This window comes from Polyergus mexicanus, unplaced genomic scaffold, assembly GCF_030449975.1.
Source record: "Polyergus mexicanus isolate NDT 795.1 unplaced genomic scaffold, iyPolMexi1.0 SCAF_5, whole genome shotgun sequence".
Classification (NCBI taxonomy): Eukaryota; Metazoa; Arthropoda; class Insecta; order Hymenoptera; family Formicidae; genus Polyergus; species Polyergus mexicanus.
In genome coordinates this window covers 9119620-9146230 of record NW_027223325.1, presented here as the reverse complement: position 1 = coordinate 9146230, position 26611 = coordinate 9119620, and the positions used below count along the sequence as shown (strand labels likewise).

General features: G+C 33.8%; 1 protein-coding gene across 12 annotated transcripts in view; it reads left to right on the top strand.

Annotated features, from left to right (window-relative positions):
- Lmpt (four and a half LIM domains protein limpet) overlaps positions 1 to 23318 on the top strand; it is a 112520-nt gene extending 89202 nt beyond the window's left edge. For 9 of the 12 annotated variants that reach the window (XM_070296501.1, XM_070296499.1, XM_070296500.1 and 6 more), the window contains 5 exons: positions 7300 to 7500; positions 8632 to 8806; positions 19723 to 19892; positions 20427 to 20613; positions 21031 to 23318. In XM_070296501.1, coding sequence (XP_070152602.1) covers positions 7300 to 7500; positions 8632 to 8806; positions 19723 to 19892; positions 20427 to 20613; positions 21031 to 21188 — 891 coding nt within the window. In that variant the 3' untranslated portion in view covers positions 21189 to 23318. Of the gene's footprint in view, positions 1 to 5020; positions 5469 to 6009; positions 6653 to 7299; positions 7501 to 8631; positions 8807 to 11811; positions 12800 to 19722; positions 19893 to 20426; positions 20614 to 21030 lie in introns of those variants that run through there. The other 3 variants (XM_070296503.1, XM_070296504.1, XM_070296505.1) reach the window with 3 other exon arrangements.
- Positions 23319 to 26611: the final 3293 nt, after the last annotated feature.

Genomic DNA, 26611 nt, shown 5'->3' with positions numbered 1-26611 from the left:
TTTCCAGAGTCATATAAATTTATGCATTAAACGAAATATGTCAGTACGTAATTTAAAAAATTATTATTTTTTTTTTAATTTATTAATTATAATAATATTGGGAGAAATATACATATTATTTTATTATCTATATTATATATATATCTTTCTTAGAAATCATTTTGCGCCAATATTCTTTTACACGTCAAAACTTTTCTCTTAGAAAGAAGAAGGGAACTTGTAGAAAATAATAATAAATTTCTCATATATATATATATATATAAAAAGATCCATATGGATATATATTAAATTTATTTTATTTTACACAAGAAAACAAATTCCCATATAATATTATATGAAAAAAAAAAAAAAATTTCCAATTTATATAATTATTTAAAAATAATATATTCAATTTTTTCATTATATCTTCCAAAAGTAAATCCATTGGATTCGTGCAATTATAAAATTTGCAGCTTCTATCACAATACACTATACACGGAACCATTATGATCCTCCTTAAAGCTCGGAATCGATCTTGAAACACAATGACGACGTGCAAGAAAATCTTTTGCTGCATTTCGGCGAATACATAAATGTAAGAATCGTTCGCAATGTCATTCCTTTTTACACCCCGATACACTTTCAGATATATAATCAAGATAAGAAGAACAATTCACACGTGAGCCATCAGATTGCTTTCCGGCAGTCGCTCAAAAATTCAATATATTCAGATGTGACCGGTAATGACAATTTCACTTGATATAACGCCGACTTATCCTTTTATTCTACTCCTTTCGAAACTTTATTGATTTATGATTATCATAAAATTTTACAAAATGTGCACATTTTAAAATCTTGATTCTTCGCGGATTCTCTTCTATTTTTAATTTCTCCTTTTTAAACTTTTTTATATTTCGATCACGAGAATCAAATCTTGTTATAAGAGCGCATGAAAAATTTATGTAAATGATGTTCGTAATTATATACATAGATAAATCATTTTTCCTCGACAAAATGATAAAATATGTTAGAAAAAATCTTTTATCAATCAAATATATTATATATATATATATATATATATATATATATATATATATATATATAGAAAATAAAAACAAAATAATTTACTTTTTAAAAAATGATCCCAAGGCGCCTGGAAGAGAGAGAGAGAAAGAGAGAGAAAGAGCGAGAGAGAGAGATATAGAGTTAACGATATATCCTGTGCAAAAATTCTGTTCTCGGAACATTTTATTTGTCTATTTATCGAATTAAAGTTGTTTGCGATCGACGAAAAGCCGTTTAGTTAACTAGAAAAAAAAAACTCTGAATTTTTTCGCTTATGACGTTGTAATCGATGACAGCTGGCGTAGCTATTGTGATCTCTTCGTCGTAATTTATTACGAGTTGAGTTAAAAAAAAAAAACGTGGGTTTACGTTTACAGTTAGAACATTTAAAATTTACTACGCCCAGAAAAGCGCGCATTTATAACTACGAGTAGGCTCCACGACGAATGGAGTCTTTTAATATCTAGTGTATTTGAGACTTTGTGGCAACTAAAAATAATCGCCGTTTGAATCGTTGGTTTTCTTTATCCCGTGAGGTCCAATGTATCAATAAACGTTATTTAACAAGGCACATTGGATAAATCCGGAGGGGCGAAGTCAATTCGCTAACTTTATTTTTCATATTACCGTGAAGGAAAAAAAAATCTCGCTCAGATACGTTCAACCGTGGAACAAGCCACTTCCGATCTTTCGCAATACTTGTTCCCAAAATATTTCGAATATTTGGCTCACGAAGATGAGCATTCGTTACTAAAGAATCCCACGCGCTTCTTCGTCGTTCGCGAAGACGTTTGGCCACTTTCGAAAAATTAATAGCCAAGTATTGACATTACGATAACGCAAACGTATGAAAATCTAACATACTGAGATTGTTGTTAAAAATATATTATCATTCGCAAACTATTAAACAGGATTATACATGTATAGAATTAAATATCTTAATTGTTTTAAATTATATTAAATATCTAAAAGATACTTAAACAGAATCTAGCTTGTTAGCGATCAAAATTTTCTGAAAGCAGAGTCAAATAAATAATTAGCTATTTCGACAATATCGAATATCATTCTTCATAAACCTATATATATCGTTAAGCTGGAGCAATATTAACATTATATATAAACATTCATCGGAATTAAAAATCGTATAGAGATATCGTACTCATAAAACGTCTCGTAAAACAACGATAGCCAAGGAGCTTTCGCGAAAATGCAATTGGCACTAAAGTTAATTAATGCTATCCGTCTTGCTTCATATCAATAATTTCTCAAGCATGCGAGGGGATCGATTTCGGGTGCTTTCACATCGGGACAGAATGCAAACGCCGCAACAAAACGCACTTGATATTTGCACGAGGCTCTCGGCGGTGCCGTGACGTTTATTGGTGCCGTGTGCCTCACGCGTGGGGTCTCCCAAAATATCAATCTCATACCCGTCTGCAAATAATATACATATACATCGAGCGCGCGCGCGCGTCCAGCATGACATTTCCACGACGATGAAATTCGTTGTCGACGCCGAGAGGATCATCGCTGACGCCTGCCTTCTTTTTCAAACGAAATGACGCCCGAATATTTTTAATTCCCTCTTTTCAGACCCCACAAGATTATATTACCCAATGGTTGCAATCTCTATAATGGTACTCTGTGCATTCTGTGGCGTTTCGATATTTCAATTATTTATAATTGTGCAAGATAAAATCGTATTGATTTATTGCAGTTGTTATTTAAGATAAGAGATATCAGTCATTAAAGGTATTGACAAATATTGTTAATACAAGACAAAACCATTTTCAGATTTTTAAATTATGAAGCAAAGATAAGATAATCATTTAAATATCGAAATATTGAAATATTGAAACTTCATCACGATTCATTGATATATCAATTCTGCATACTAATTATTTTATATGATACATAATATTCATTGATGACTTTGATTGATCTTCCGCATTAATACAATCTCTTTAAAAAAAATGATAAGAAAAAGAACATCTTTTTCTTCATTCTTTATCTCTAACAATAGGATCAAAAGTTACGAATAGAGAAACTATCTCCTGTAATAAATTCTTTCTTCGCAATCTTATATGTATTATTTTTCATAACATATTCGTATAAGAATATGTTATGAAAAATAATATATAAGAATGCAAATTTATTACAAAAAAATAGTTTGATACATGATACTTTTGAGTTTTAATAATTAAAGAATGAAGATTTACATATACGTATATATTCTCCGGATCTTATATATTCTTATATACAATATTTTCACAAATATATTCTTATATATTTTTTCAAATCGAATTTAGCGTGGACGTTAATCCACGTGTAATCTCAGAATACAAACTGCCCCGAGAGAATGCTAATGGACAAGTTTTCCCTATGCGCGGGTGGGTAGAAGATATTGGTGATGTGTGAAACATTCCGACCCAATTACATCGCCGATTGCTCTCTCTCTCTCTCTCTCTATCTCTACTTTTCGTTTCAATTCTATTTTTCCGCACTCCCACGCACGCGGTCCGAAACCACCTGTTTGGCAGAAGATCAAGCCGTCGCGGCGACACTTTTTTTCGGCAGATACGAGGAGGAAAAAATCGATAGTGGATTCTGAGTCACAGTTTGTCGATCGCGCATTCCCGTTTTTATCGTGTAGTGTCGTGTAACCGGCAATCTGATACTTTTCCCAAAAACGACACACTCGAATAACACGTTAAGGGGATGCTCTCTCTATTTCGGTAGTAGGTATATAAAATCAAAAAAAAAAATAGATAGATAGAATACTTTAAAAACATGTTACATAAATGTGTTATGGCGAAATCATCAAAAGTTCCAACGAAAGAGTGATACTCTTACGATTGATCGTAAACGGGCTATTTTATGATTGCTTGCCATGGCTATTTATACGATACGTTTATGGATCTGTTCATCCTTTTACACCTATATTAAATTTAAGCAGAAACTTTTACTTTAATGAGTTTTGTACGAAAAATTGTAAACAATATCTGCGAAGAGGACGCGATTTATTTGATCAGTCCAATCTAAAAGTTATGAGCTTTCAGATTTAATTCAAAAAATTATATATCTTTAATGCTATATTTGTACTGATAAAACAATAATTATATATCAATATTTATCTCATCTTAAAAACGTTGCTTTTTTTAACGATTGTTAAAGAAAACAATTGTTTCTCTTCCCATGATTTGAATAAAAATATATTCGCAGTCCTTGACTTAGATCGTTTCGATTGAGATCGATTATTCATAAAAATATGCGAACGTTTTCCCGAAAGATCAATTCTCGCCGAGTATTTTCGTGACCGTCGTCCGCAATGGCCGCAGTGAATGCGACATCAACAATTTAACACGGAGAATAAAGGTGACTTTAACGAAGTGGCTGCCCGCATTGCAGCTTCCCCGCGATCGAAAAATTCTCCGCGAAGAAAAGCTCGTCCGGAATTCACGGCGAACTATATCGATCCTTCTTCGTTTCCTCGCGCGAATCCAAGCTACAGGATCTTCCAGAAATACTCGTAAAAGGAAGACAAGCGAGAAGAAGAGGAAGAAGTGTCCAAGGGGCGAAGGTGTCATCGAGATAATCGACTTGTGACTGGGTGAGAGGAATCTCATACACCATGAGCGACGAGGAGAGCAGGATGAAGAATTCGGGGAAGAAGAAAGAAAGACGAAGGGAAAGAGTAGACGGGCGTATCGTAGAAAAGTTGCACCCGGCACACTGCATCGAGATCTCAAGAGAAGGAGAGGCTACAGAGAAAGAGAGAGAGAGAGAGAGAGAGAGAGAGAGAGAAACGCAGGAACAGAAGGGTGGAGGAAGGAGAAGAGTTGTCGGACGACAGAGAGGAGGGTGTGGGAGGACGACGAGGAGGAAAGGGTGGCGAAGGGAAGGACGCGGCGGCGCGTTTCTGGAGTCGTCGGGACGCCGAAAATAGCGTCCCGATATGATGATCCGCCCGGAGAGCGGACCGATCCTAGATTTCAGTCAGTCAGTTCGCAAGCTCGAAAGCCGCTGAGCAGCAGTAAGCCCCGGACCAGTGATCTCGCTGCTCCGATTACTTTTTCCAAACCGACGTCGAAAAACTCGCGGATTCTCTCCATCTTTTTCACCTCTCTCTCTCTCTCTCTCTCTCTCTCTCTTTCTTTCCTTCCTTTTCCCTTTCGAGAAAGCCATCCAAATACGAATTAGTCGATTTTATCGCTTAGAAGAGAGAGATCACATCGTGACGGAGAAGACGGAAAAGGGTAAAACGCAGAGATGGCGGACGTAGACAGTGTAGTGTACACGACCACCGAGCGCAAGGTGCGCAAAGTGAAGAAGACGAGCAAGCGTCGGGAGAGCCAAGACCAGAACGCGTCGGAGATCACGATCACGGAGGTCGACAGCACGCAGAATCACCACGCCATCGAAGAGTATGTGCTGGCTGACGATATAGTCCGGCAGACCCGCAAAGCCTCTTTTTATCATCTCTTCTTCTTTCTTGCTCCTCTTAACGGCGATCCGTCGTCGTCATTGTGATTACCGATCGATCCGCTCGCGATCCACATCCGTCAAGAACGGGATATTAAGAACGTTAGCCCCGCGATAGCGATATAGTGACGGTAGCTTAAACAACGTAAATAATTCGGTTGCGCTTCAAGCTCGAAGCTGAGCTTGGTAAAGTGAATCTTTTTCTTCGATAAGTAAGAAAACGATAACAAATTAATGATCAAGAATCATTAAAAAATAATGAACTTAATTTAAATATTTGATATTACAAACGCGGAAAAAAAATTGCATTCCTGACAATCGTCGCATTTCCATCGATGCGAATAAATATAGGAAGTATTTTCATGAAGTATTAAAATATGATATTATAAAAATTATATCGATCTTAATTTAGTTCAATTTTATTTAATCTCTCTCTTTCTCTCTCTCTCTCTTACTCTTTAAAATTAATTGCATAAACTATTATAACCGTATTGCGTGGAAATTGAAGTAAGCAATACAGCCCGTTTCGATTGTGCCTGAAAGCGCAATTAATCTCGTAAACACTCTCTTTTACCCGGTTCACTCGTTACGAACTTGAAGCGATTTACGAGCAGCCAAAAATACTCGTGAATAAAGAAAGATTAACTTTGGACACCGCGTTTCTATCTCGTTCACGCAAGGATCACGGCTTCCCATATCTAAAACGATATCGCTCGCCGAGAATAATTTCCTCCGGATGTCCTCTGACATTTCGTGACTTCAAGCCATAATTTCGATACGTACTTGCCACATCCAGGCACTTCAGGAACTCGAGAAGAAGAAAGATGTTCTATCATTTTTATCAGCCTTTAAGAAATCATTATTTATTGCTTGTAAAGTATTTACTTTATAATAAGTGTGTAGTGGAAATGATTCCATGTTTTTTTTATGCAAAAATTAATGACTCTGCCAAGACTGATAAAAACATATATATAGGTGCCCTTAAGAAAGCAAAAGAGAACACTTTCGGTTGATTCGCGCGACAAAAAGCGATCGAGACAAGATTTGTACAGTCATACGCATGTCACGATAGATATGACTTTGTACAGAAATACTCAGCCAGCACATACAACAGCACTCATCCAAGGTACATATTACCAGCACGAACCAACAATTCCGTTCGCCATAATCGCGCCACAATCGAGAAAGCACGATCGAAGAACTCTCGACTAGACAACAAAACGATAGGGAAACACAATGAGAGAAGCATGCCATTTCCTTACCGTGCTATCTCCGGAAATTCTTGAACGTTTCACTTTAAAATTGTGAGAAAACATCTTGAAAAACGACTATATACCGTGTGTGACATTTCCTCTCAATATATGACATCAACATTTCCACAACTAGGTGTGGAAACGTAGTCTGCTAAAGATGTATATTAAAAATTTGATTTAGATTCTTAATTCTTACAATTGGAGTTCACCAATTTTTCGGGGCAAATTAACTTGCAGTAGATTAACCCGTGATTAAAATTTATACTTCTTCGAGAAGACAAGTATTGTACGATACGGATAGAATTACCGATATCAACATTGCATATTTTAGTATCATAATTAATATCGCAATAAAGTTGTCGTATATTAAGTATTCTCTTTCTTAAAATAAAGCGAAATGATTCACATAAAGATCAAATTCGATACGAAATAATCGATCGATGTAAAAGTTCTGAAATTGATTTTTTACAAATAACTCGTGTATCTCGTGAATTCTAAACGCTTGGTATTTGCATTGCAGTTGATTTTCAGTGGCGAATACACAAAGGCGATGAACAAGGATTGGCATAGCGGCCATTTCTGTTGCTGGCAGTGCGACGAATCCCTAACAGGACAGCGTTACGTTCTCAGAGACGAGCATCCTTACTGCATCAAGTGCTACGAGAGCGTATTCGCCAATGGCTGCGAGGAATGCAGCAAAATCATCGGCATTGACTCTAAGGTAGATACTTTTCTGCCATATGAAAAGTATTTTATATGTGATTTGTTGAAAAAAAAAAAAAAAAAAAAAACTCGGGTCTCTCTACATCTATTTTTAAAAATCTGAATTTTTTTCTCGAATAAAATAATTTTGAAAAAAACAAAACAAAAAGAAAAGTCGCAATTTGATACTAAATAATTTCAGTCGTGACCAATATAATGTGACAATAGCGCAATGAATAATTTTAAAAATTTCTTTCATATTATATATATATATATATATATGAAAATAATACATTTATTCCAACGAACGCGACTAACGATAAGTTCAAAATCCCTCGTAAAATTGTGTGTCCTTCTTAACGTTCTTCAGCCCATGTTATACACTTTGACGCGTACGCGAACGATAAATTACTTCTACGTCCGTTGTACAGCCCAAAGACGCAATTAGCGGCCGTCGAATGATTACGAGACCAGGTGTCAATAGATGGAGAGGCATGGGCGTTGACTTACTCATTTCTAGAAATAGAAGCGATGATGCAGGTGCCGGGTATCGGCTTCGAGCACCGATTCCCCCCCCCCCCTTCTCTCTCTCTCTCTCTCTCGCACGCGCGATCGCTATTATTATAATAATATTTCGTTCGCTCCTACGCGCAAAGAATCATCGACCCATAGCGGGTAAGTGAGGACACGTGTTACTATCCTCGTGATAATCATCACCGCGTATTATGCGATTATGTAATTTACATGATTTAATAATTTTCGCGAAAAATATAACCGCAGGATCCGCAACGGTTTCCGTTGAAATTATTAACTTTATCGAGATACGGCGATACACGTGATACTGCGTACTTAAGAAAGGTTGACTTAAAATCCCGCAATATATATCATTTTATGTTAATCGTAAAAAGATTTCTGCGATTTTAACTCTTGTTCGCGATCTATGTCATCCTGAACGGGCGAACAATTTTTTTTGAGATCAGATACATCTGACGAAAGAGGCTATTGTATAACAATACCGATAACAATAACTGATTTTCAACAATTGAAAGTTACATATGAAATAAAACATGTAAAATAAAAATTGAAAAGAAATAAGTTTAAATTGGGGGAAAAAAAAAAAAATTAATGTGATCTGTCCCCTCGTTTTCAGGATCTGTCGTATAAGGACAAGCATTGGCATGAAGCCTGCTTCCTCTGCAATAGATGCAGAGTGTCTTTGGTGGACAAACAGTTTGGTAGCAAGTTGGACAAGATCTATTGCGGCAACTGCTACGACGCCCAATTCGCCAGCCGTTGCGATGGATGTGGCGAAATCTTCCGTGCTGGTATGTAATCCTTTTAGTATCGCATAAGCCAATCTTCTCCGACATGAAGAAAGCTCTTAAAATCATAGGACTTTGTAGCTGCTTTTTCAAATTATATTCATCAGATATTTATATCCGACGCGGATATTGCATCCGCTTATAGCTACTTATAGTATGCGCATGAACAATGAGAATATAAAGTTGTGTGTATTTTTTTTTAATTCTGTACAAAACACTGAACAAGCCACTTGAAATTTCAGAAAATTTAAGATAATTGCATTTTTCATACATTGCATTTTTTTATCAAAATTTAATTATCGGAGAAAAAATATTCTTCTCTATTCTTGTGGATACTATTTGTAATTGTTGCAATGACAGTTTACAACGCATATAAAAATATATATTCTTCCTGTCTCTCTCTCTCTCTCTCTCTCTTTTTCATCTCTTAAGTAAAAGTAGGAAAAATAGAAAGTTGAAATACGCGTGTTCCAGAAACCTGAATATGTTTATGGATTTTATGAGTCGCTAATAATCTGCAATTTACTGCATTGTAAAAAATTTATAGCGTCATTAAATTCTAACAAGATTGAGCCTGCTTCTGTAAGGCAATAAGAATGCGAACGTATAAATATAATTAAATATATAAATATATATAAATATATTTAAATATATAAATATGCCATCCATAATATGAAATGACCAACGTGATACATATAATGTAAACGATAAATACTTCGATTGATCAGCTATCAGTGTCGTTTTACGTCTGAATAATCACGCATCATTAATTTACGTCATAAAATGCGAATAAACGTGAGAGTAATATAATTCGTAAAAAGAGATAGAGATACGAAGAGTTAATAATCACGATAAAGAATGAAAGGTCGAGTTTGGTAACGAATCTCTTAATAATTTTCACCTACAATCTTCATTATTAACACCTGTTTTTGATCGATCATCGGCGAATCGTTCCCAGACAGTGATTCATGGTGTCAGGCACGGAGCATGGACGATCGAGAAAGAGAAGAGCAATATAGATCTTGTATTTGGTGTTTCTTATTAAGGTAACTGAGTCAAGGCTGCCCGAGACTCCAGACACAGGCCAATTATCGTAAGCCATTTTGAAATTGAGAGCAAGTCATTCTTTTTATATCTAATTCGTCAGTCCTTTATTAGCGACGTTAAATTATTCTGCATAAACATTTTAATTAAATTGCAGCTACCTTTCTCTCTCTCTCTCTCTCTCTCGTTCTCAGAAATTGTGTCCACCCACACACACACACGCAACTAAGACTGCGCAATCGATGGCTTATATTATAATATGGCTCATACGAACACTTAAAAATTATTATAGGAAACAACGATGAGCACCGTTGTTGTCTCCAAGACTGGATAAACGTAAATGTTGTTTCTATTCAAGATTAATATGATATAATCTCAATATTTAAGCGCTCAAAAGAATCGATTTATCTTGATACCGATAAGATAAAAGATGTGAGAAAAATTCCTTTTCTACATAAACTGGACGCAATTTGAATATTTATAACCATTCAAAAAGATATAAATTTGAAGGTGAGATAAAAGAGATGAGAGAAATTTATCTTGAATTAAAAAAAAAAAAAAGATTCAGGGGTTTTTTTTTTTTTATGGAAAACTATGCTTTTGATATCAAGAAATTTCGCAGAACAGTAATTTTCATCCCGATAAATTATTACTTATCTCAATTATTAAATACAAATTTTTACTATATATAAACTAAATAATTATTTATATAAATAGATATAAATTTAAAGAAACGCGTTCTGTGTGTATATTTTAAAAATAGTTTAACATAATTATCAAGATTCGGCTCGTGCTATTTTCGCAACATATCCGCTCGTTAGGAATAATTTGCGTGACACATTGGGAAAGGTCAGACGGCTCGGAGCGAATCTCAATTTCACCCTTGGTAGATAATAAAGGAGCGCCGATATTAGAGCCGATCGAGGAATCGTTGGCGCGAATGATTCGGTGCCAGTACGTGTCCGGGACTCGACATATTGCAAACTGCATATCAATCTCTGAAATCGCTTATAAAACGGGATCGGATTAATGATACCGCGAACATGCAATCTGCCCGATATTTCTCGTGTGTTCTCTGTCTCTGTCCTTGCTTTCTTCCTTCGATGGCGATTGAAGAATTAAGGACCATATAAAGCATATTTTCCGAATTACGGATTGAAAAAAATAACAAAAAAAAAAAAAAACAGAGAAAATGACTCGTTTAGTGACTACAAAAGTGTCTTTTCGAGATAAAGCTTTGGACCTTAGTTTATCAAAATCGGGAGATAATAGTTTACAGACAGTAAAACGCTCAATTAATGATCGAGAAGATTTTCATATTAAAAATAAAATAATTATACATATATATATATATATATATATTATGTAATTATTTTTACTTACACAAAATAATCTCAATATATTGTACTTCAGTTTTTGCAACTATTTAATTATAAATCGGTACTGAAAAAAAAATTAATCTATTTTCTTTTAAGATAAATTTCAATTTGGAATCATTATTTGCTATTTTTATTAATAGCTTGATTCGCGAAAAAATTTTTCCACACACACACATTCAATCATTTATTTATAATTTCAAGACTTTTCAAGTACTGCATTAATATCTTAGTTGAAGAGAAAAAAATTGATTCGAAATCAGGCAAAGTCCATTGTTAAAATTGATATGGTAATTCTGCGCAAACCTATATATGGTAACACTATGATCGCGTTAAGTGGATACAATTCCAATTCATAAATCAATCGATAATCAATGTTGACGATATGCAGAATCCTTGAAAAACTTGCTACTGATCGCGATAGAAATATTTTAATCAAGAACGAAATATTCTTTAATAATATTAATAATATTAGTCACCAAAACGTTAGAAATATTTATTAATATAAACATTATTTTTTTAATTTCCATTGTTCTATGTGTAAGTGAGATAAACTTTACCATATTAAAAATTGTATACACTTGGCATAATTCGATAAGAATAAAATGTCGAAAGAATAAATTTCTCTTGACTGAAATGTTGAAAATATGGTCAGAATCGAATCTCTAAATGACAAAACCTTTTCGATCAGTGTAGCTTCACGATCAAAATCTGGAGATGCGCTTGCAGATATAATCCGTGGGCATAACGAGGGATGGTGTAGAATGTCTCTCTTGGTTGTATAGCGATCAAGTTATCGCATGGGAACACACGTTGCGCCTGCTCGCAACGGTGACTCCAGCGAGAACCGAAGAGCGGTGTTCTTGCCTTCAGTGGCTCGCAAGACCTCGTCCCAATCGCACACGTTCGATTCGCTAACGTTTGATTATTCGGCATCGGGCTCCGGTTCTCTCTTTCTCTCTCTCTCTCTCTCTCCTTTCTCTCCTCGCGATTTATTTCGACGTTTCGTTAATTCGATTACCGATTATTCCATAGGACAAACAAATGATTAAATTTACAACCTAGGATTGAAATGATAATTCGAATGAATCTTCGAAGAACAATAGTTTCGTTCATATAAAAAAAAAAAAAAAAAATACTTTAATTAAAAATAATCATAATTTATCCGCGCCAATTTTCATTTCCAAATTGTCGATCATGATTGCAAGTCAGGCCCAATCGCGTTCGACGCAGAGCAGCGATTAAAGAAGGTTCTGTTTCAATAAGTTCACGTCTCGTGTAAACTTTGCAATAGCCGGTGAATGCAAGCGTGTTTGTTTGCATAAATATTCTGAGAGAGAAGGAGAGAAAAATTCAATTCCGAGAAGAAATATGGCCACTGACGCGTTGAGTGAACGGCTGTCGAGCAAGCTACACCTGCGAACGAAGACAGTGGGCGATGAGAGGATCAGGCGGGCGATGGAGAAGGACGAGGATGTCGCGATCTTTAGTATGTTCCCTATGGAGGGCGATCCTAAGTTCAGATGCTGCCTAGGCAAGGATTGCCTGATCGGTGACCCGAAGAAAGCAGATCCAGGTGATCGCGATGATCGCGTTCGTTTCAAGTGCCACAATATGATTTAATGATTAATATATTTATTAATATTATAATTATAATGTGATATTAATATCGCGGCTATATTTCGTTTATACTCTCGGTCTGGCTTTGCAAAGACAGCGCGAATAATCGCGGGAAAGAATTGAGACGGCTTCTTTAAACGAGACAATGATATTTCTTATATCGATCAGCTCGAAGAAGACGCGACACGTTAATTTGTTTCATCGTTAACGTATATAATATAGCGTGCTAATAGTTTCTTGAAAAACTTTACTTGAAATGAAAACGGTTTTACATTACAATCAATTTTCTACTCAATGTTATTAAACGTGCTGCAGTAATTCGCGTGACACTCTATCATAATGCGATTATAAGCTGCAGATACAATTATCGTGGAAAATACTTTTAAAGATACACTGAAAATATATCATGTATAGAACCATTAAATTTAATAGCTTGATTTGACAGAAAAATTTTATATTTGATATTTGACATAAGTTGAAAAATTATTTAGTAATACGTCTCTCTCAGATAAATCGATCAAGAATCGAGAATTAAGAAGGACGAGAATTAATAATGGGATGATATTGTATATATATATATATATATACATCGTTAAAATTTGCAAATATGCATTTCATATGATCTATCTAAAGACGAATCTTTTATCTAGCCTCTTATACATGCGTTGCAAAATGCGAGTGCAAAACCGAGACCGATACATAAAAATATACCTTCTGTCAAAATTCCTCAAATAAAACCAGCTGATGCTAAATCCGAACCAGTTGGATAATCTATGTAGTGAAAGAAAATGAAAGAGAAAGAGAGAAAGGGAGGGAGAGAGAGAGAGAGAGAGAGAGACCACCTTGCAAATTACCGTCTGATGCAAAGCTTTAATTCTTGAATAAACCGATAATGGATCGATGATGATAATGATGACGCATCCGCTTGACTTTATCGCAGCATTTAGTTTACCCTGACGCTAATGCATTTGTTTTGCAATTATCGGTTCCTTCCCTTTTATCATCGATGATAATGCTCGTATGGAAGATTACCAGCGAATATCCCCGCCGCGTATGTGTCCGCGTGTGGCTTATGTTTAAAATGGTTGCGTTTGAATCTGACAAATATTTACATAAAATCGCAGAACAAGCAGAGGATCGCGAGAAAATCGCGATTTCGCGACGCAAATGCTGCTTTAGACATATTTTTATTCTCTGAATTTAATCACGCGCGATACGAACAAAGATGTAGCTGGTAAATATGGTTATTCAAATCAGCCGCTTCGTAATATCGTCAACGCGAAGGCACGCGAAAGAGAATCATCCATAAAAATAACTTTGATTTTTTCGAGACCGTAAATCGCGTATTAATCTCGAGAAACCGTTAAAAAAGACAATTTAATCCGATAAGCATAATAGGTTTCTTATGGAAATAAAAAAGATTTATTTTTCATGGAAATTAAAAAAAAACACTTACTTTTACGATTATATTTGCATGCATGAAATATTATTTTTGCTTTTATGAAAATAATTTGCACATACTTGACGGTTAAATTATTAATGATGCTAGTTTAATTTGTTAGGCATGTTAAATCGCGTTTCCTCGACAGATTCTCCATCACATTTGATTTATAAACAGATATCGTCGTTAAGTAAAAATAATAAGCATATAAATGCAAAAAAAATCACGATTAAATATTAATTATATTAGCATTAAGTACAAATTGTATCAGATATTACCGGGCTGTTTATTATGTGAAAGCGCAGAAAACGCGATCATGAAATAAATAATTAAAATATTATAATGGCATTCAATCAATTTGCATTTAATCTTTCCTATATGAAGACCATATTAGCGCGATCTTATTGCTCTCACAAATGTGCGCGTCTATTGTTCAATGACAGGTTTAAAATCGCTACGTGATTGAATTAAAAAATCGATTATGCTGATAGTTAATACAAAAAAAAAAAATACGAAATGTTTCTGCATATCGTTACCTCTCATTACCAATTACTTTATAAAATTAGAACCAACTTTTTCTCAACAAATAAATATTCAAAAAATTGATTAAATATTTTCTTTCTTTACAATTCATAATAATTCTTAAGTAAAAAAAAAAAATGTGTTTTATATTAAATATTATCTTTTTTATTCTTAATGAAAGAAAATTCAATATAATTTTTAAAATACTTTTTTAAGTTTCTACTTTCGTATACCTAAGGTAATACATTTCTTCAAACATATCCCAACCGATTCTTTTGTTATATAAATAGTATGAAATTTTAAATATTTTTATGATAAATTATAAATTAATTAAATTAAAAAAAAAAAAAAAAAAAAGTCTAATAAATTTGTCGATTAAAAAACATACTTTTTTTCTTGTTTATTTGTATCCTTCAAGCTTTATTGATAAAATTTGTAGATTTTTAATTGTTTGTAACTCAAAAAATCCAAATCAACATTAGATATGAATCATTAAAAAGAAGTGGAAGAAAGCCTTGAACGTGTAAACGAGCAGCTTTGGGTGACGACTCGCGTATCTATGATTGATTTTATTGCAAACGTGACTCACCATATCGTAAACATCGAATCGGATAGCATGTGGTATTAAAAATACTAAGCTGCATACTATCGAGATTTTCTATTGACATTTTAAACAGAATTATCTGGTGAATGAAGAAAAGGAATTTGCGATTAATTTCCAATATATAAAACAATAATTGATTGTAATTATTTTGTTATTAAGCATTTTTGTAGAATTAAATTAGAAAAATATCCGCTAAAATTATGCAAATGGCGTTATCGAAAAGATATTTTTTTCGTTCGATAACATGTTGTTTGTTCCGATGCAATCTAATTTGTTCGCGCAAATATAATCAGACATTGTCAGCGCGATCCTATATAACGATTGACATAAATCATTGCGAAATACATTGAAATTCGCTTTAGTGTGAACAAAAATCTGCGTCGACGTGTTTTGTGATGAAAAAATATATGGGCACCTCGTTTCGATCGTCTCGTCAGAAAGTTTAATGCGCAATACTGTGTATGTACGAAGAGAAACAAGCGGACAGTTGTGCAATTTATAATAAACTGTCTTGTGTATACATGTCATATTGCTGAAACGGTAAAAAAAAAACATGGATGCAATTACACGCGCGAGATTATCGAAATCGCATATCGCATGACTCCATTGGGACAAGAGTACCGATATCGATGTATTAATATGAGTGATATCACCAGTCGTAATGGCAAATAGATTTATATATATTGTTCATGTTTGAATATCAATCGGCGGTAGTATATTCGAACAAATATATCATTATCGAGTTGCGATATCTCTTCCGTTCGTCGCGATCTCTAATATAAGATTTGGATCTCATTTACATAAGAATGTAAATATTTGACATCAAATTATATTTAAAAAAGAAAAAAGAAAAACTACAACCTCCATTAATCAAATGGAGAATAAATAATGCTAACGTTACTTATTCGCCCATCAAGATATATATTTATAAATAAATATCATTAATCTATTATCAGTTCAGTTAAGTTTTAAGAGCCAAAAGACACGATTAAAAATAAAACTAAATTAAATTACAATTTACAAAAATAAATTATTACTTGCAAACAGATATATATGAGAACAGTTTATAATTTCATCTTTGCTTTCCATTTGATGTGAAACGGAATTTGTCTGGGTGAGGAAATTTTTCGACCGACGTAACTTCTGCTTCTGAATTGAATTATATTTAGACTTGACGTAGATACGGTAGCTTCCACCTCTCGGTATAATCGGTTTACCGAGAGCGTGTTACCAATTTGACGAGTGATAATCGTAAAATTCGTTTGAATGATCGCGTTAATGATTAGCGAGCACCAGAAAGAGAGATTATGATAATTAAGTTTTTGAGGAAATTGATAGTGTTTCTGTTACTCATCCGACCAGAGGAGAAACGAATAAGCATAAGTAGATCGGTGTTAACGTCGCGATTAAAAAAACATCTAACATTCCACGTCAGGGATATCCTATATATTTTATATTATTAAAAAAAATTGCACATTTAAATAATATTAAATTATTATTGCGTATCTAAAAAATACAGACCCTCCATTATTGTAGCCACAGACTCTAACGACAAACTTTCTCATTTAATCGATTTATAAATCTATAAAATATTATTGTTTTTAAAATAATCCGTATATTCTAAAAGATTAAAATTCGACGCGGATAAGATTACGTATAAAAGAATATTTTATATGTAAATTACATATAAATATTTTATGTCGATGAGTTAATGAAGGTGTGTAATTTTATGCAAATCCCATTTGTAACGCGAATGGATTAACGCGGCGCGCGGAAGATTACCACATCGACCTTGGATCATCAGCTTTATACATATACGGTGATATTGCATGGCTTACGTGATGTCACGAATCTTCGCTTGAGTCATAGTGGTCCACAAGGCAACGTATCATATACGAAAGATATGCGAACATACGGGAATCTTTAGCGCGTCCCTCGTGTCGTCAAATTAAAACAGAATAGCTGTAAATATTAAAATTTCAGGTGTCTAATTAAAATTTCGAAAAAAAAAAAAAAATTATTTACGTAAAAAAACATAAATTATATAAATAAAAATACCCCCAGAGAATTATATTTATATAATATAAATATTTTTTAATTTTAATATAATATTTATTATGAATATTGAAAAAATAATCGTGTCTGTATAACGTTTACAGCCAATTTTTTATATCTATTGATTTTAACGAATTATTCTAAGTTAAATGAGTTAAGTTACGTTAGTACTTCGAATGAATAATTTAATAAGTTGATCCGTAATAAGTAATTAGCCAGTAGACACTTGCGCTCTTCATTAATCAACGTCTACATTGGTGATGATAGGGGGGAGGATTATCACACTTGTATATTCATCGATATATGGTAATGCAAACGCAACTCTCTCGGTACGGTAAGAGTTCTTCAGATATTACGAGAGCTCAATTTAACAAGAGCTTAGAATTTAATTTCGATAAAGTTCGCGTTTTACGATGCCGTTATGTTCCTGCCTATATACCTTAAAAGAAAGGAAGGCGAGACTCGAGTATGTTTTTAATGAAAGAAGCTCTTCAATCGTCATCGAACTGTCATCCTTCACAGACGTGATCCCACGTCGTAAACATTTAGAATTGAGCTGATGATTCATGAGACACGTTATATCATATTTAATGTCACATTTAAGTGTGTCGTTTGCCCGGCGTCTTAGCTCACCTTTCGAAATAGAGTTATTAATTCGTCTTCTTGTCCCTCGGACGTAGAGGAAAAAAAAATGAGAAACGCGAAAAAGAGACAGAGTAAACGCCCACATTATAATGCCTCGATCAAAGTCCGTATAAATAAATTTAATTCATCGATCGATTGGTTGTGTGAATCGGATTTTATCATTATCTACTATCGTTAAAAATGTTGGTATTTATAAAAAATTACGACGGTTATCTTACACATGTTCCGTAGTTATTTCATGCATTATAAATAGCATGTATATATTTATAATATTACAATCGCGCTGGCAAAAATTTCAGTTTTGAAGTACGCAAATTCATTCACGACATTAACGGCAAACAATACGTTTGCATTTCCTAGTCAATGATCTTGGATATTATCTGACCATTTCTCAAATCGCAGGCCAGGACGTGACAATGATAACGAGCTGACAATACTCGTCAACTAGGTAGCGTCAAGTCACGTTCTTCGCATAATATTCCTAATCTTAAAGAGAACACAAAGTAACCATCTCATTTTTAGCTCTAGATTATGATAATCTTGCAACAAGCAAAACAATTTTTAGGATCACCACATGATCATTTTCAATTTTACAGATATACTAAAGACTAAAGTCTAAAGACGCTTTTATTTCTGCGCGTATGATTCATCGAAATATATTTTTTAACACTGAAACCATATCTCATCGAGCACTGAATCATCAGAGATGTCCCTTTAATATCCCTAAATATCAATCAAGGATATTGATGAAAAAAAATTAGAGAGATATTGTGTTAAATACTATATAATCTCATTGTCAGTTGGTGACATATTAACAGATAATTTTATTATATATTTAATAATTTATCATGTATTTAATATAACTCTCTCTCTCTCTATGAAAAAAAAATTTTTTCTTCACTAAAATTTCCAAGTTACCTGGCCATATTTATATCTCGGCGTATCTTCCTTTCTGGATAAAAATCTTATATATGTGAATAATTTAAGTTTCTTTAATTGCTGATCGGCAATCTCCAAAGTGCCGTTAATTTCGGTCCGATTGTTCTTGTTCCCACGCGACTGCCTGCACCTGTGCATGTGTTAATTGCAAAAAAAAAAAAAAAAGAAAAAAACAGTCAATCCTCAATACGGGAACGTGATACGATACACGCGATTACGAACTTGCAGCCCGTCAGTCGCCGCATGCAACCATCATCTGTCTAGACGCTAAAACGCGGACAACGACCTCCGTTGCACTTATTTACATATAGGTAGTAATTTGAATTTTATATGATGGTTCTCTCTTGCCGGCATGCAATCAGCGAGCACCGTATTCTCGTGACTAATTAAGAAACGACAAATTCAATAAACATGCAGGAAGAATTTTAATAATAATAAAATGATTATGAATCTAAAAAAAAAAAATTAAAAGAAAAATTAATGAAAAATTTTCTATATTATATTTTAAATATAATAATAATAACACGACATATTAATTTCTTTTTTTCCGCAAGCAAACTTGATCAATATAAATTAAATTTGAGTTTTGTTTAATTTCCAAAGAGAGATACGATATTTTAAGTAAACTATTTAGCATTATTTTTATATCAATTTTCATGCTCATATGTTTCAGGCACTAAGAAGATGGAATATAAGACCAGACAATGGCACGAGAAATGTTTCTGCTGCGTGGTTTGCAAGAATCCGATCGGCACGAAGAGCTTCATCCCGCGCGAACAGGAGATTTACTGTGCCGGATGTTACGAGGACAAATTCGCCACCCGGTGTGTTAAATGCAACAAGGTGAGCTACCCCTTTCACTGCGTCGGCGATTACTTTGCGTTCGCGTCTCGCATTCATTTATTAAATATCGTGAAAAAAACGAATGCATAGAGGAATTGAAAATAAGATCTCGTTAAACGGAAAACCATAAATTTTTCAATCTGATAAATTGACGAGATATAATTGCTATAAATAAATGTAGATATTTTATAGTTATATGAATCTCATTAAATATTGACTCAGACAATATATCGATTAGTATATTATCTATAGACTCTTTCTTTTATTTTCGGGGCTTATATTTATTTTTGTGTAATATGTTAATCTATCTTTTGTATGGCAAACGCTGTCTTCTCTCTAATTCTCTAAGATTGTCAGTTATTTAATTTTTGCAATTTTTATAAATACTTTGTACTGAGAGGACTCGACTCTTGAAATACAATACGTATGCCTTATTGAATATCTAGGAAGAAACTCGTCGCGCGATAAATTACGATATGAAACGATGTGTCCTGTAAGAAGATCTATAAAAAAAAAAATATTACCTTATCGCAGATTATCACCAGCGGCGGCGTGACATATAAGAACGAACCGTGGCACAGAGACTGCTTCACTTGCAGCAACTGCAACAACTCCCTGGCGGGACAGCGATTCACGTCGCGCGATGACAAACCGTATTGCGCCGAGTGCTTTGGCGAGCTTTTCGCCAAGAGATGCACCGCTTGCTCCAAACCGATTACCGGTACGTATCATTTTATAACGTATTTCACAATCTCTAATCTTAATTTAAAAAAAAAAAAAAAAAAAAAAAAAAATCCTATTATATATCTAAAAAAAAAAAAAATAATACAGATAAATTAAAATTGGCATTTAAAAAAATTAATTAAAAATATCATCTAAAAAAAAAAAAACTGAGAATCTCTGAGAAAATGCGCAAGAATTAAAGATTTATTGAATTTAAAACTTGTTTTTTTCTATTAAAATAATCAATTCTTCGACAGATACGTGTATATGTATTATTTTTCGCGATGATGATAATGGATTTTTTAATAGGCATATTTATTCTTAGAGATTCTTTCACGTTTCATTCGTTATGCAACGTTGAAACTTTCAAATTATTATATAATCTAATTTAAACTTTACTCGGTGATTGATCCAGGTATCGGCGGCACTCGCTTCATCTCATTCGAGGATAGGCACTGGCATAATGATTGCTTCATCTGCGCGGGCTGCAAAACCTCGTTGGTCGGACGTGGTTTTATTACCGATGGCGACGACATTATCTGTCCTGAGTGCGCCAAAATGAAATTGATGTAAAACACGACTTCACGACGACGAGGATGACAGCGGGATCGACGGGCGAGAAGCGAGGGGAGAGAGAGAGAGAGAAATAACGGGGGAGCGGGACTTCCGGAATGCAGAATCCATACAGTCAAGCGGATTCTATTATACGCCATAACGAAACCGTCGTCGCGATTTTATTAGTTGACAATTCGGACGCGAAACGAACGCAACACGAAGACGGTAAAGAATTTTATGAAGTCATATCAAGAGACGAGACTGCGGGAAAATATAATAAAAGTTATGAATATAATAATAATGAACCTGCATTACACAGAGCCGCGATAATTTTTACGACCGACGTACTTCGACAAAATTTTTCGCGCCAATTTTTTTTCTTTTCTTTTTTTTCCAGAGAAAGATAAAAGTCGAAAATCCTCTGACCAAGTTCTCGTCTTGGTCAGCATAGTGATTTTACTGGTTGATCGAAAGAAAGACGGCGCGAGAGAACACGAGAATCGTTTCTATAGCTTCGTAGTCATAGCGACATTAGTCTTCGTTATTTCGTTCTACGTGTGTTTGTAAAAAGAACACCGACACGTGTATCTTTCTATATTTGAGATGATTTGCTTCATCATCCCGTTGAAATATCGAAGAGTGAAAGAAATAAGAACTGGAAAGAAAAAAGATACACACAACCAGCGAGCTGGATAAAGAGAAATCAAATCGCCTTACTGTAATAAAATGATTATCGATATAAACGATTAGGATAATAAATAAGCCTAATCGTTCCGCATACGTGCTCTCGTGATGTTACTAATATCATTTTTGCTTTGTACCATTGTAGAGAGATATGCGCATGTGCGTGCAAAAAGAGAGTCTTATATAGCGTGTGTGTGTATGTGTGTGTCTGTGTCTGTAATTTACACACACCCGAAAAACACGATGATTTAATACATACACGTACATGCACGCTACACATTCACATAAATTTATTCAATTGACATCACATCTCTCTCTCTCTCTCTCTCTCCCTCTCTCTCTTTTCCTTTCTGTACAATACTGTACATCTGTCAAAATAGGAAAAAAATAATATTAAAATATTATAGTATTTCCTATTATTAATTTGTGAACAAAACTCATCGAAAAATGAGTTTCTAAAAAAATGATCTAATTACTAATATTTTCCGTATATTAAATAATATTTCCAAAGAAATCTCGGTATTTTCAAATTTGGGTAGAAAAATTATTTGACGCTATAAAAATCGATCCGCGTACGAGAGATTTTTATAAAAAAAAATTTCCTGATTTTCCATATGTATTGACAAAGTTGAAATAATTACACAACTATGTGAACACGTGCCGTTAATCGCAGACAGATACGATAAAGAATACATATTTTTATGTCATCACTCAATAATGTTCTGGCTCTCTTCTCTTCTCTGTTTTCCCCTTTTTTTTTTTTGCGAGAAAAACAGGCGCATATCGTCGTAGAGATTCGTTATCGTCCCGTATAAATTGCGCGCACACACCTATATCCACAGACAAGACACACACATACACCACACACACACACACGCGCATGGACGCGCACGATATACACACATATATAAACATACATCACACACAAACTCGAAATTTTTCACATAACATATTATTTTATTGAAAAAAAGCAAAAAAAAAAACAAAAGAGTAGAAAAACACATATATACGCACACATACACGCTCATACGACATACATACATATATGCGTACGAGTGTGCAACAGACGCACTCGCGGAAACACTAATTGTGGCCTTATCCGCATCGAGTACCATAGAAGTAAAAATAAAAAAAGAAACTAACGTCTTACAATAATTTACTTCGTTACAGGATACTTAATATCAAATCTATTGTTATACAACGCGAATGAAAGTAAGTGCGCGAATTCAAGCCTACAGAACGCGAAACTATAAGATAAATTTGAGAATCGCAAACGTTCGAATTTTTAATCGCGACCAATATAAGTCACACACGTGCTATAATATACATGTATGTTCCGACGGAGTCACTTACACACTAATCGCCTTAATTAATAAACGATAAGAAGAGATTATTCTATATTCAGCGTATCCTATACACACTGTTACATTGTAAAATTGATAAATAAATAAATGTAATTATTTACACGTCGGGTTTTATATCCCTTCATATTCTCTAAGAATCAGGATATCGTCAAAAATTTTCGTCAGATTAAGAATGTTATGAATGCGACAATAATGAAATTCGTCAATAATCAATAAACTTTATGCACCTTTAATTCATTTATATCATATCACGATCATAATAAATTTATATAATAAATAAATTCACGCGAGAATTTCATTAACCAAATAAATTAAAGAAAACGCGATAAAAATAGTATTGTAGATCTTTTTTTTCTCATTCGCATATAAAATTAAATTTTAAACTCTTAATAGAGTATAATTCGTACATAATCAATTTTGTACATAATCACAAATTTAATTATGTCATGTAGAAAAAAAAAAATAAATAAATAAATAAATCAGTAAAAAAAACAATTACATCTGTGAATTTAATTCATTCACACAAAATGTTATAATTTAATATTAAATGTTATACTTTTAATATTAATTTGCATAAATAATTTGTTCATATGAATTAGCGTTTCATATATAAAATTAATTTAATTAATTGGTTAAAATAAAAACATAATTCAGCATCTGATAAATGACAAGTTTCTCTGTCATATTTTAATGGAAAATCGTGTAAAAATCTACCTTCTGCTGATGATTTATCCACAGCTGTAACATTTAGTTCTACTTTTCAGCTTTAGATGTCTACAGTATTTCCTTGTAGGATATAAGAAGAAAAATATTTATCTATAGTAAAAAGAGGAAAACTATAATTCTTACAATTAGTTAATATAATTTTTTTTTTTTTATCTAGCTTGTACTCAAACAAATTATATTATATTAATTTACAAGTTTTTATCACACTTTTTCGCGATAAAATACTAATTTCGAGTTTAAATTTAAGAAATGAGTAAGACTAAGAACTCGAAAATTCAATGAGAGAGAGAGAGAATGAAAGAGAAATTAATTAAATTTCTATTAAGTTAAATCGATAAGATTATCTTATCAAATATAAAAAAAAAAAAATAACAAAAATTATACGAGAATAACGTACAATAAGCACGATTATATTCTCATCATTTAATGTACAATTTTTGATTCTACTAATTATTTTTCTATAAATTTATTCAATTTCATCAATTAAAAGATTAAATATTAGTTTTAAATACAAAAGTATGCATAGTAAAAGTGCGTACTTTATTTCGGCAGCTTTATTGCATACCTGGATATGTACAGGGTCACCGTACGTAAATCCGCGTTGAGTTCATCATTGACATTAAGGTCGTATTGTCGGAGGTCACACAATAAAGTCAATGCACGCGCGGCCTCACGTTCTTCTGCCTGACAGCAAGCTATCCATTGTACGCCGACCACCAAATTGCAATTTATTTCATTGGTTTCAATATCAATCTATCAAAATCTATTTTACAATGGTTCGTTTACGTCCCTCGACATACGATCTCTAGGCGTTACAGAATTCCGAGATTTCCGTAAAAGAAAAACAAAGATTTTCTCACTTTCACAAAAGAGATTTTCAAAAGACCGCTGGTAAACAAATCTTAATGTTTCACACAAAACTTTCGTATTTTTACCTTTACCTTTCACAGAATTAATCGGCAAAGAAATCTATATAAAGAAAAATAATAATTTATATTTTTCCAGAGTCTATTTTTAAATTCTTCTAATTTCTTCTATTTAAATTCTTCTAATTTAAAATAGAAAACTAACTTAGATAAAATGCAGAAGATGAACAGTTTTAGTCTCTCTATGCATCTCTGGTACATTATTCCACCCCCCCCCCTCTCCTCCTCCTCCTTCCAAAAAAAAAACTTTTATATGTGTGAGAACATTTTCTTTCGCCATTTTTATAAAAAAAAAAAAAAAAATGTAGAAACAATAAATTTTTTAATACTAGCATTCGTACAACGTATCTGAGATAATAATCCTTTATGCGTAATAAAAAAAAAAAAAATTCTATCATTTCTATAAAACAATTCCTCTTTTTCGAAAAATATGAACTTGATCGCGCTTAAATCGGTTAACGAAACGCTTCGATACAGAGTCACTCGTACAAGCATCGCAATTTAGCGAATGCATGAGTATATTAAAAAATTCCTTGCGATATTTGTTGGGCTGTTAATTACACGTTGTACGCACACACGCGGGATCGCACGCACGTACACGTGCGAGCGAGCGAGCGAGCGTCGCTCTCGGGGTAAAGTGAGGTCGATGGAAAGTGGTATAATCACAAATGTGGATCGGCTCAAGGAGAGCAGAGAAGAGGAGATCCTTTACCTTACTTATGTAACGAGCAATCGAGGTGGTGTCTCGTGTCTTCGACCGCGTCCTGTATAGAGGTAAAGCGAGAGCTGTACCTCTCTCTCTCCGGAGGAGGCTGCTGCCTCTCCGTTCCCTCCCCACCACTCCTCCTCGTCTCCCACAAACGTCATTCGCCTTGACTCTGTCCCGCTCACGCTTCCCTCGACGCTGTCCCTGAAAATTACTCCACTCGTCTACGCAAGTGCAGGATTAATAGGCGTTCATATAGGCGTAATTGTAATTATTATCGAGTGGACGAGGCAAAGGGATGTTTGTTGCCAACTGTGCGTATTACTATGCTGCACGAATAATTAAATAAATAATTAAGAAATAAGTGAATAAGAAATGTCCGTAAAAGAATTTCCGCAATTTATTTGTTTCTTTTATTGGGTAATAGATTAATTCATTTATTATAATATATATATATATATATATATATAATATATTATTTCTCTTCTTTCTATTTGTATTATATTGAAATATATTGTTCGATCGAAAAAATTCTGATATATTTCAATATTATTTGACATATCGAAAAGTCTCCTAAATACTACATGCGAATATATTAGCAATACAGTTTTGAAATCGTGAAACAGAATATCTAACAACAAGATCAAAGTTGTCTATGCTCTTTATATCTTTTTTTCATTTTATAGGAAAATTCTCTCTTAAATCATCTTCGTATCGAAGAGGATCAAAGAGCTTCGGATGATCCCAACCTTGCTCGTTCGTGCCTATGTGGACATCGGTCATGATACTCGTGTATCTCGGCCCTCTCCGAAATCTAATGGACATAACGTTACATCCTCGGCGGGCTAGTTTGTACTACCGAGGGTCCTGGCTTCGTCTATCCCTTCTTCATCGCCCCCCGTTTTTCGGGGGTTTTCATTTCCCGTGTCCCTCGTCTATCTTTCTCGGATCTACTCGACGTCGGAATCACGCCGAAGAATGATTGTTAAGTATTCGATCTCCAGGGGTCAATGACTAGCCCCGCGTGGCCTTGTA